General features: G+C 36.7%; 1 protein-coding gene across 1 annotated transcript in view; it reads right to left on the minus strand.

Moving 5' to 3' along the window:
• Positions 1–12,902, minus strand: part of AKAP6 (A-kinase anchoring protein 6) — a 212,667-nt gene that overhangs the window by 23,175 nt on the left and 176,590 nt on the right. The window contains 1 exon segment of the mRNA XM_066322134.1: positions 3,062–3,277. Within this exon segment, the coding sequence (XP_066178231.1) occupies positions 3,062–3,277 (216 nt within the window).

Below are 12,902 nucleotides of genomic sequence, written 5' to 3' on the forward strand. Positions count from 1 at the left end.
CTTTGTAAATTTTAAGTGGCCCAAATAGGTGACTGAAAGTAAAAAGGGGCAGAAAGAGACAAAGGAAGATCCCAGTGCACAATTAGAAAACAGTAGAAGATGAAAGTGACTCTTGCACTGAGGCTATACAATCATCTGAGGTATCTTATTTACTGTCAGCAAGTCAGATGCCATGAATGAGTCAGATGCCATCAGGCTATAAAAACATCTCATTTGTTTTCATAAATTACAGTATTTTGTGGGCAACCACAAAGACAGACTTGTTACCAAGGGACACAGTTTGTGTGCCAAGCCTGGCACACCATCAAATACAGAGAGATACGGGAGCAGAAGAAATGGTTCTGGTACCTACCCAAGAAATGACTGCACAGGAACTGAGTGAAAAGGAAGGTTAGAACATGCCAACTCAGGCAAGGAAAGTCAAGAGACATGAATCCTGCAGTGGCTGAGCGTATTTAAATGTTGAGAGTATGGATAGGTTTATCAACTAGAGAAACTTGTAGATACTGACACTCTTCTAAAAAAAGCATTATTATAAAGCAGCCTAAGAGAGGTTCAAAAAAACAGCCCACGGTGAAAATTAGATGAGCATCATGATGTCTCTAAATGGCTGCTATTTCTCAGCAGAAAGAATGAGACACCCTTCAGGCAGTGAAAGTCAGCTCAGCCCAGCAAATAACTCCAGACTACCTCAGGCAAAGTGGGAACAAAGCAGAGGGTACCTTGAGAAGTTCCAAGCCTCCAGATACAAGTGAGATTTTGTACTCATCTCCTGACCATGCCTGAACTCCTGATTGATTGCAGTCCCAAGCAGAAACACAAGAGTTTGGTCCAGCTGCTCACCAAGCTCTAGTTAGCTCATAAGAGTTTATTTAGAGCAACTGCTTTCCTACAGCAACTGCCCACACCCCAGAGGATAATATGTGTTCATTGCAGTAACTTGGACCTCTGTCAGCACTCTCTAACATATCTCACAAATGCAACTTCTTTCTGTTCCAAGTCAAATAGGAGACATATTTACTAAAAAAAAAAACCCAAACCAACTGCTGATTTGTGGTATTTTACCTTTAAGATAACACAATTGGAATGCAATTCACTCCCTCTTGGGCTGTTACAGACCAATACTCAGCCTCTAAGCCTCTAACAAAAAAAAAAAAAAAAAAATTAGGATTCTGTTTTTTGGTTTGGTTGTTGCCTAAATATTGCACGTACTTATTTCTGGAGTTCCAAAGTTCAACTGCTTTTCCTACTGCTGGTCAGATCATTAAACATTTTACATAGCACTAACTAAATTTATTAGAGCTATTGCTGCAACACCTTAGTAATATGACTAAAAACATTCCTAAGATGGAACTATCACAAAAACATAACCAGCATTTCTCAAGAGAATTCAAAATCTCTGCTACTGTATTTTCTTTCTTTATCAATCTTTTCTATTCCTCAGTCTCATATTTATCTTCTAACCCATTCACTTTCCCAGCCTATTTCATTGATGAATTCTTTTACTTCTGATCTCATTTCTTGGTCTCCCAGACTCATTACCATCAAAACTCTCTGCAGCTGCTGAGATGGCATTTGTCTTTTATTTCTTGACTTCCCTCTCAATTAAGCATAATGTATTGTTTAAAACTCCTACCTACAATTTCCATAAAGCTTTTTCTGGGTCCTCACCGATTCAGTTTTTAGTTTTAATTCCGCTGAAATTTCTGTAACATTTTCTCAAAATCTCAATTATCTTCTCTTTTTTGCGTTGACTGGCATGCTTACAAACCAATGCTGACACTACATCTGCTTTTCAGGGATGTGTTCTTTCCCATACTGCCTCATACACAGCTCCTTTTGATTGTCCTAACAGTGTGTTCAAACCTCTTCCCTCATCGAGTCCCATTTCTACATCAATACCTAAAGCAAAAGAGCCAATAAATCAAACTGGCAGAGGAGCACTCCTATGGTATAAATTTTGAAAAAGGCAGGCAAGCAACATTGTTATTACCACCTTCACCAGTTCATTTGTCTAAAGCATCCTTCTCACTAGCTCACCATTTCTTGGGCTGCTTAAACTAATAACATTTCCCTCTGAACTGCTAGTGTTCCTAAACAATGCCTTAGTATCTTCATCCTGTAAGACCCTAACTGAACCAGAGAATCATAGCTTCTGTCACTTTTGTAAAGGAATTTTAAAAGAAAAAAAAAGGTAGTCAAAAGTAGTATTTCACTGTTAGTCAGGTAATTGCTAAGAAAGATGTCTCGAGATTTTTTTTCTTCGCTTTGCTTGATGTAAACCTAAAAAATTGTATCACTTGTTCCCAAATCTCATCAAGACTCTTCAGTATATGAACTACGTAGGATTATCATTGCTGCCAATGTAGCTGCAGCATACAGACCTCAGCAGTGTGATAGTGGCACAAAATGCTGAGCCAATTCATCCGTTACAGTCAATGGTGTTACAGTAGGGATTATTTTTCCCCCTGCTTTGTAATATAGTTTTATGCTGTAGAAAGCCAATCTAATTTATGCCATTAATGGATGGTTTAAGCAGAGTACTATTTTGCCTCTTAGGAATCATTCCTTGAGATAAAAGCAAATTACTACATTTTACTTATAGTCAAATAACAGAGGATTGTATATTAATCACATACCCATGGCATTCTACGAGAAATACACATCTACTGCTGGGATGCTAATTAAAACAAGTCTTAGTTAAACAGGAAATTCTTTTTCTAAAATATATTTACAATCAGTGAAATCTGTCTCTGGACCCAGTTCTGTCAGGTACTGAGCAGCTTAGCACCAGGAGAAGAATGGTTTTTTAATGGGGGAACAGATATGATGAGATTAAATATCCAGCAAACATTATGCATATGTGAGTTTATGTTATTAAACAATCTTGTCCATACAGTGCTGTGTAAAAAACTGAAAATTCACTTGTAGACAGTAAAGACTAGGAATGGCATCTCAGTCAGAAGAAACATTCAGAGACAGATATGTTTTCCTTGCTGAAAAAGCGTTTCTTGTGAAGAACAAAATCCCACAAGACCTTTTTAAAGTAAGCATCACTCACCGAGTCTTTTTCTGCTCGCTTCTGCAGCCTGGTTTGCCAGTGGACAGCTTGCATGACAATGGCTTCCCACCTTCTCTCCAGGTTGACAATTATCAGCTGCATGGACTGGTGATCTGCATTTAGGTTGCAGGTCTCCTGATCATCCAGGAGGTGCTGGCACAACCTCAGCACAGAGGCGACCCCACGGCGCCTCTGCTTGATCTCAGAGCACAGAGACTGAAGGACAGACAGACAGCAGATGTCAGCATGGAATACTTGGCAAATTGAAACATTAATTTTTATCTGATATTTAGCGGTGCCCAATCTATGTCTCACAAAAATTTTTACAGGTCTTCCATAAATTCCCATACTTGCTTCAAAGCTTAGTGTTTTATTTCAGATAAATGCAGTCTTAACCTTAATAGCATAGACAGACTAACACTACATTCAGTCTTCTTCAAACAAATGCCATACATAGCTAACTGTCTCAATAATGCTGAAAGTTTTATGGTGTAGACTCATTTATTCTTCCTTTTTTTTCACTCAACTGGGACACATCTGAAATGAGTTACCCTGACAGTAATCAGCTTCAGGAATCCTACAGAAAAATAAGTGGGAAAAATTGTACTCATGCAATGAGTACGTATATTTTTAGAAAAAACAATAGAAATTATGGGTCATATGCACCCTGTCACAGGAGAAACATTACAGAAGGAGAAAATTCAGTATAAAATTGTTTACAGATGTCTTTTGTTATCATAAAATATTTTCAGGGTAGTTCCATATTCAAGTAAATGTAGGAAAACGGTGACAATTGTATCATCCCTGAAAAGGAGTAATTCACTGCACTTATTTCATATACTGATTCCAGTGCTCCTGAGAATTCTGACATGAACTGGACAATGGGAGGAAATATCTAAGCCCTAATATTGAAACTTGCTGGGAGCCAGGATGTGTTCTCCAGGTTCTCCACCAACACCCTAAGAAATTGTACTGAGAATCTTGTTGAGCAGCAGAAAATAATGGATCAAACATGCCAGAACTAGACCAAGGTCTACCACCCAGAAGTAGTTAATGGCATGGGTGCTTCCAAGCATAATTTTTATCCATGATTATACTCTACTGTCACTGAACATCACACCAGGATTTTTTTTAAACTCATAACAAATGTTATAACAGTATCTATGAGGCTGGGGTACAGAAGGCAGAAATGCATGTGAGGGTGACTGCTTCAGCCCAGGTTCTGAGATCCTTTACTTTTATAACATTACATGGCTCAAGTATTCAATAATTATCATAGGGCTGTGCTGCTACTCCTCAATTTAACAGGACTGTGTTCTACACATGGGAGCTTTCAAGATCATTTAAATTGCAACTCGCCAACATCTGTTTCCCTCTGTGGGACACCACAGATGAAAGTGCATGACCCCATGAGAAAATTTGAACTATCATCTTTTTTGAAGACAGGGGTTTGCCTCTAAACTTCCAGTTAATGATAAGAAGCAAATAAAAAAAGCCACCACATCTCTCAAAGCTGTTCAGAAGGGTTAACTGATAAAAAATCAGGATCATCTTTCGTAATTTTATTAGCAAAACAAAACCATTCTATAAAAAGTGAATTTCAGCTCCAAATTTTTTGTGTCACTGTTTCTTTAGAAATTGAAATTTATAATTAGAAATGTCATAACTCAAAGGAGTATTTTGCTGCTGTTCTTGATCAATAATATTAAGCTGCAAGCATGAACCAAAAAGATTAGTATATACATCTAAAAATGTATATTTTCTTTGCATATGGATAGTGTACAATAGACAGGGATTTCTTTTAAAGCCTTCAAGAGAAACGATGATTAAACTCACAAACATAGCTGAATTACTAATCTACTTTCACTAGCACAATTGGGCCATCCTAACAGATTGCTTATTAATCAACAAGGGTAAACAAGGCAATGCAATCTCATTTAAAGCAGAAGTTTTAATGCCTAAAAGTATTTGTGTTCAAACTGTTATTCCCGATAAGACTTCATTAGAAGACATCTCTAAATGATTAAGTACATTTGATTGTAAAGTACACTGAGTAGTATAGCAGCAGGTGGACATTTCATACAGATGTTCCACTTATTGATATAATGCATTCTATAGCTATTTAAATTACCCTAACTCTATAATAGCTAGAATTCTATTACTTCTATAATGAGAGAACCCTGTACCTTTAATATTTCTGAATTTTAAATAAGGTGAATGACAAATTCCCAAACCACTATTTATGGCAAAATATGACCAGGAATTTTATTATTCAATTTATACCAGAGCTGCATTTTCACTTACGTTTCCAGAACCTGCCCTTATTTATTTTCCTAGAGTTCATTACTAGTTTCCTTCATAGTTCTTGATGTAGCCACCACATCTGGCACGTATCCTTTCTGATGCTGTTCATTACCTTAATGTCAGATCAGGAAAAACTCCAGCCAACCAAACCAGACCAAAAAGTCTATCTACAGTCAGGGTTCTTATTTTACATTTTATAACAGCCAGGCAATTCAGGTTCTATGGAAGTGATGGTGAGTTATATACCAATCACAGCCAAATTTATGTAGGTCTGCATTAACTTCATAGCAGTCAATATAGCTCAGAATCTGGCCCCATAACATTAATTTACCTTGATCTATTTGATTAAGTCATCCTTTATAAATATGGCTCTTTTCTGATACAATGCCTTTTAATATGATGAGGTAAGGAGAATTGCATTCAAAAGCCATTATAGGGGACTTTAAGTGAGGCCTTTACATTGTGTTCTCTGAAAGCAGAGCTACAGCATCCAAGTCATTTCTAATTTATATCAATTTTACACCAGCATAATAACAGTAGCTTTACTGAAGCTATTTCTGATTTACATGGCTGTGACAGTACAATTAGGCCTATGGCACTTTTGTTTCAATTTTATTACATGATATTATGGTTAATATTAAACATGAGAAGAATGAAGTGGCTGTATCTAACAGTGTATTGAAATAGTTGGCTATAGAAACAATACTTTAAAACCCAGAGAACTTAATCATGTAGAGACATCTTTAAGCCCTACATAATAGCACTAGCAACAATGAATTTAAGCAGTATTAGGGTGTTGTATTCAGTGTCCTAAAGGGACACAATAATTGCCTATATCCCATGGCAGGATATATACACCGTGGTGTTGTATATCCATCCAGGTTTTGCTATTGTTAAAATGGCATTCTGGTATAAAAACCTGTCAATACAGTAATTGCACATGCAAAGGATGCTTCCAGGATGACAGTTACTTTAAGCATTTCGAAGGTACATTTTACGTTGTGAATGTAGATGCTATAATTCATGTTTGATAAAAGTAAATTATTTTTAAAAAGGAAATATGATAAGTATCTATGAGTATCTCTATTGAGCCTTGGCCTTATGGTTTACAGCTTCTATTGTAAGCTACTGGGCACTTGAAGGTTCAGAAAATTAGGTTGTGATCTAACTGAGGTGCATCACTTAGGCTCACTTAGTCTTCTGTGTGCGCAGAACATTTGCTGAAGCGTAGATTAAGAGATCAGACACTTTCAATTTTGTCCCCTCACACTATCATGTGTCCATTGAGCTGTGGTAAATGTAAACACAATCCAAATCTTTGCAAATGTGGGAGAAGCATATTCACTTCAGACATTTGCAGTGAGACTTAAATAAATTTATTTGACTTTTTTTGCTGCAGACTAAGGGTATATAGTAACTGCAGATTCTGCAGATTCTGACTTTGTGTCTGAGTCATTTGCTTCACAACAGATACACTGATAACATTGAGGTGTTAGTCATTAGAATGTTTTTATGGTCATGGCTTCCCATACTGAGGATTCCTGTCCATGCTGCTAGAATCTTGAAAAGTTCTCCTTCCCCCTGCCTACTCCTATTTTCAGTGCTTTGAAGTTATCACCCGCATAGCTAAAAAGGGCTAGCTGAAACTACTTTCACAGCTTGTTAATGCCGTGACTTAAATCATCTGGAAAAGCCCCTGCTGAGCCAAATGACATCAAACACTCCTTCCAAGCCAAGGGCTAATGGCACTATCTATGGGCATGGAAGTGGGCATGAGCTGAACAGAGGGTGCTTGGCTAAGCTGACTCCTAAGTGAATGGCATATGACCAGAACATGTGTGTGGATTTGGGCAGTGCCAGAGCATATGAGAAAGGTGGAAAGTTGAGGAATGTTACAGCTCCTCAAGGCCCAGTCAGTCTCCAACCTTAGCCTTCCTGCAGTGTATCAGCACCTCAGGTCTGCTGCACTGGAAGACCTGCCTGGAAGACCTGCATGACTGGATGACCTGTCTGGAAAATCAGCTTTCTCACACAACATGTAAGATGAGTTGGCTACTGAAACATGCATCATCAAGAATCTTGACCAGGTGTTCAATATTAACTATTTAAGGGGTTTTTTTGTGAATTCAGTGGGACTAATTGTGCTTAAAAGTAGTTCAAATTTATTGTAAAATTAGTTGAGCTGCCTAAATCCACATAGTCCATCCATTCACCGCATGGATTACTGAGATGTTTCATAGCCTCATTTATTACATATTGTCTGGAGAATTCATTTTGGGGGGGATCTGAAGTTTCTTGTTTTCAAGTGGACTAAATGTTCATGTAGAGATGGCCAGAGTTTTGAAAATAGTTGGACAGTGACAAACAGTAACTTAAACAGATGGATTTTCTTTGTGCTTTCAGGTCCAGAGGAAAATGCCAAGGTATACTGAGATAAGTGTTATTTCTGGGTTTCTGTGTATGCATGGACAATACAGGCTGGGTTTAGGAACACGAAAGAAGCTCAGCTGCAGATAAATGACCAGATTTGAGAAGTGTCTGCCTAACCTTGGCCTGTTAAAAGCTTACTCTTCCTCCTTGTTGGTATGTGAGGGAGAGAATGATGCATTTCTGACTGCACCAGTTGTTCTTTGGAGGATGGATCTGCTGGGTTTTAGTACAGCAATCACATGCAGAAATTAAGGAAGGATCTGTGAAGGGAAGGAAGTCACCCTTCTGTGTACACCAATCAAACTACACCTTCTAGAATTTATTTGCTTTTTTGTGCCTGATTTTCGGCTAGGGTAGCATTTTAGTTTTTAAAAGCGATAATGTAAAACTTTTAAACATCACAACTAACAGAAATAATCGATAAAGATAAAATTGATAAAAAGAAGCAAAACAGGAAAACAGGAAAAAGAAAGAGGAAGTGCTTGAAAAGGTTGTAAAAATGTAGTTTTCAGTGTTGTCTATGAAATGGCAATGCCTCTTAGAACTTCTCAGGGTAATGCATTCTTACAGGACAGATGGTGAAAAGAAGAATTTTTGGTTCTGAATGAAAAAGTAAATTAACAATTCCTCAAATGAAAAATATTAATAAGAGAGTAATTCCTTAAAATAAAAAAAACAACCTAAATGACAAAGATAGAAAATGAATGATTACTTGTCATTGTTTAGAAAAATACTGCCAAACCTGTGTGCTTTTGCTGATTTCAAGGTTAAAAGAATTTGTCACCTAATATGGGAAATCTACTCAGTTGCATACTGTGTGACTTAATCTATATTGAAGCTAAATATTCTATAAGCATGCAGTGAAGTGCAAAAAACAGCAATTGAAAAATGACATGATTAAATGGCACAACATGCAATCATTTGCTTTCAATTATATCAATGTATCTTCTTCATTTCAAGGAGGCAGGCAGAAATATTGTTTTTTAAATGCCTCTATTAAATTGGGCACCAATAAAATAGATGAGAGCCCTAATAAGCTCATTGTGTAACATATATCACACACCACAAAACTATTCTCTCCAAACAGGTTTGTTCATAGATCTGTCTCCTGGTTGTCAGCAGCCTTGGCTATATTAAAGATTTTAAAGGCACAAAGCTTGCAGACCATTCAGTGAAAAAACCTTTGTACTTAACCCTTGAGAGAAATTTAATGCTAATTATGGAAAAAGTATTGATATAATATCTTTCCTGTCACATTTTATTATGATGACAGTCACAACAGAATCTGGGAATGACATTTTAGAAATATCATCTAATTGCAAGTCAGAAATACGGAATGACAGTTTAAAGTAGAATATCACTTCTTTCAAAATAGGGAACTGGTTCTCTTCATTTAAAAGCCCTACTTTTAATGGTATTACAACCACTAAATTGCTACACTGATCATATCTCTGTAACTCCCTGCTTAGCAAAGTGTTACAATATTTCTCTTGCAAGAGAACTGTGTCTCTTTCTAGACATATTAAAAATGACAATGAACTATTAGGAAAAAAGGTTTCATTTTTTCACTGCCTTTAAGAATGCACATAGAGGTTTGCATTCTACACTAAGCAAGTATTTAATGGATTCTTTTCATTAGCTTTAAAAAGTTACACGGGTATCTGTATTTATTAACATAAAATTGAATTATTTCTTATTATTTTGTATTATTAACTTAGTTGATCATTCCTATGTTATTTTATTATTTTAATACTTAAAATAATTAACTAGGTAAATATATTTATGAAGTAAATATCTGCTTTTAAATATCATTCCCGTTTTTCTCTAGAAGTAAAGTATATGCAATAAAACCAGTCATAATTCAGATTAGATGGTTCTGGACCTATTCTATAAAAGCTACTATTATATCTGTATGGCATTCTTTAACTTCTTTGTTCTATTCCTTATGCCTGTTTAAGTACTTCAAATATTTGTTTGTGAGATTACCATTCAATAGTCTGTTTTTTGAGCTCATACTCCCATGTAACTGGTAATATGCAATATACTCCTCTTCATAAATTAAAAACACTATTAAAATTCCAGACGTATAAAACAATATGAAGATTAAGTTACTATAAAAGAAACTATAATAGCTTACAGATTGCTTGTATCATTACGAAAGCGCTGGTATCTATTACAGTGTCTCCCTGGAATAAAGAATGCACTTTTGGCAATAATCTGTTAAAAAAAGTGCCCATTATTGTTAAGATGCTCCTATCTCAACTCTAAACTAGTGTGCAATTACAGGAAGATAACTTTTAAAAAATAAAAGTAAAATGGTGTTGGATGAAAATGAATCTTCCCTACTGAAATACAACCTATCTTTTCCAAGCCTTATTGTTCTTGAGTTTCATGCAGGGAATTAAATTCGTTTTCAAACTGTAGTATTTTAGAGCTATACACTTCACACTTTGAAGTTGGGGTTAACTTGGTTCCAGGGAACAAGCCAAGTCACTCAGATAGAGGAGCCAGAGGAGATGGCAGAAGGATCCATTTTTCTAGTCTAGCATAGTGTTTAAAATGCCTTTGGTTCATATCCTCTTCTCATTTAATTTGAGAAATTATCTTTCCACTGAAAAAGATTCAAAGGAGAAATCTTGCAGGAAATGCTGAAATTTCCAAGGTTTCTTTTTTTGCCCCCCAAAAAAGCTAAGATTAAAGCGGACTAAGCATCAGACAGGTAGGATAAACATCAGCACTGTGTTTTGATTTTGTAGTGAATCCTGAACCACACTGATCAAAAATATGTTTGCTTATACTGGACATTATAAATTATAAATTTAAATTTTTTTAGATCATCACACTGAGTAGAGCTTCAAATGAGATGTGTAGCAATTCAAGAGAGTAAACAAATTCAGGTACAGCTGGAAAGTTTTTTTAAAAATCACGTGATGCATCATTTAGGTTCAACTCGACTTCCAAGTTGACTTAGGTATGAATTTCAGGCATCTTTAGTGAAGAGTTAAAACTGTTAAACTTTGTGTTCTACCTTGAAGCTATATTGGGCTTTAAAGGAAAAACATCCTGGCATGGGTGTATATAAATACCTGTAACTCTCAAGCTGAGCTTCAGATGTTAATGTGTTGTCCTTACTCCCTTTCTTAATCTGGTTCCCTCATAGATAATAAACTAGTATTTTGCTTGTGCAATGGGCCTGGTATATTCAAAAATACAGTGAGAGCTTACCCTATTCTTAATTACAGGAAAACATGTCCTGCAGTGTATAGGTATTACCTTTTGATGGGAAGCAGGGGACATGAAATAGATTAGACTATTCTTTTGGAGACTTCAGAACAGGAAGGAAAAATAAACACATGTAATAAGTAAGGAAAAAAATTTCCTTTGGCTTTTTCTTAGGTCAATGAAGTAAACTTTGCCTGGATACAAAAATATTGAGCTGTGCCAGGGCAACTTGAGTAAAATAAATGGTGATGTTTTCACGTCTGTCTGACACAGGGACAACAAACAGGCTTTTCCAGAAATTGTGTTCTTCATCTTATTTCAAAAAGCAGTGTCTCAGAATGGATATACATTCTTTTGCCTTATCTTAAGCATAAACATCCAGACAGACCCACAGATTTTAGTTTCAGTTCTAGACAAAACTACGAGTCCCCGAGAGAAGCTAATTAGAGCAGAATCAACCAGAGGCAGGCAGCACTGTGATGAGGTACGTTCACCCCTCTCAGATGTAGGGTAGCTCTATCTCAGTACCTAACTTGGTAATAAGATTAAGACGATAAGATTAAGACAAGACACTGACTAGAGAAGTAGTGTCCCTCTCTACTTGATTCTGGTGAGGCTGCATCTCAATCCTGTGTCCAGTTCTGGTCCCCTAACTCCAGGAAAGACATTGGAGTGCTGGAGCATCTCCAAAGAAGGGCAACAGAGCTGGTGAAGGGTCTGGAAGGCAAATCATGTGAGGAGAGGTTGAAGGAGCTGGAATTGCTCAGCCTGAAGGAAAGGAGGCTCAGAGTTTCGCTCTCTAAAACTACCTGAAAGGAACTTAGTGCCATGGTTTAGTTGTCATGGGATATTCAGTCGAAGGTTGGACTCGATCTTCTTGGAGGTCTTTCCCAAAGTTTATGATTCTATGATTCTATAAATACATTAAATTTTAAATTAATATTACCTTGCCTCTTGTACAAGCTAGACAGACCATGACTGACATACAGAGTTTAGTCTCAGGACTACACGAAGGCTTGAACTAAAGGAAAGGACAGAAGCAGTGGTTTGGTCAAGACGAACTGTGAATGGCAGTCAAAAAGCTAAGGGTTATCAAAACCCAAATGTCTGGCTACAGTGAGTGTTTGTCTATGATGGTTTTAGAGACTCAGAGATACTCATACTCTTGCACCTTCAAGTGCCATTCTTCCTGAACAATAGGATTGGGGTGAGAAGATGAGACAGGATGAAAACAAAGGGGCCATGAAAGAGGCCTTCACTTCTTCCTTCACTAATGCTTAGAACATAATGAGATTCCTCTTATTATGACCAAAAACTTGAAAATAAGCATCAATGGGATAAAGGGAAAGATGGTTCCATAAGAATGACGTTACACCATCAGCCATTGACAAAATGCACAGAAAATCCATCAGATTAGGGGCCAGGCCTTCAGTTTTATCCTGAGGTGAGGAAATGCAGCTCTTGCCTAATAGAACAGAAAAGGAGTCATCTTCAAAGGAAAGGAATCTACATACTATTTTTTTCCTCATTGACTTTCTGCAGTAAGCATAATCTAAGCTACTCTCCTGTCCCTAGAAATATGGTACCAGTCTACAAATCCCATTCCTGACTGACATCTTGTGATACGTAATTTACCTGATAAGGACTGCAATAAACACTAAGGAATGTATATTGAAGACCTGTTCTTTTACACTCATATTCTTACTCATACTAAATTACACTTTACTCTGCAAAACATTCTACTAAAACAAATAGACTTCCTGGCAGTATGAAATATTTTCAGTGTAAGTAAAGGTACTAATACAGTCCATAACAATACTTCCTATTGGGACCATGATCTTTGAACTTACATACAAAGACAAAACTTGGGAAAACTGTCCAGTGT

This window comes from Sylvia atricapilla, chromosome 6 (assembly GCF_009819655.1).
Source record: "Sylvia atricapilla isolate bSylAtr1 chromosome 6, bSylAtr1.pri, whole genome shotgun sequence".
NCBI lineage: Eukaryota > Metazoa > Chordata > Aves > Passeriformes > Sylviidae > Sylvia > Sylvia atricapilla.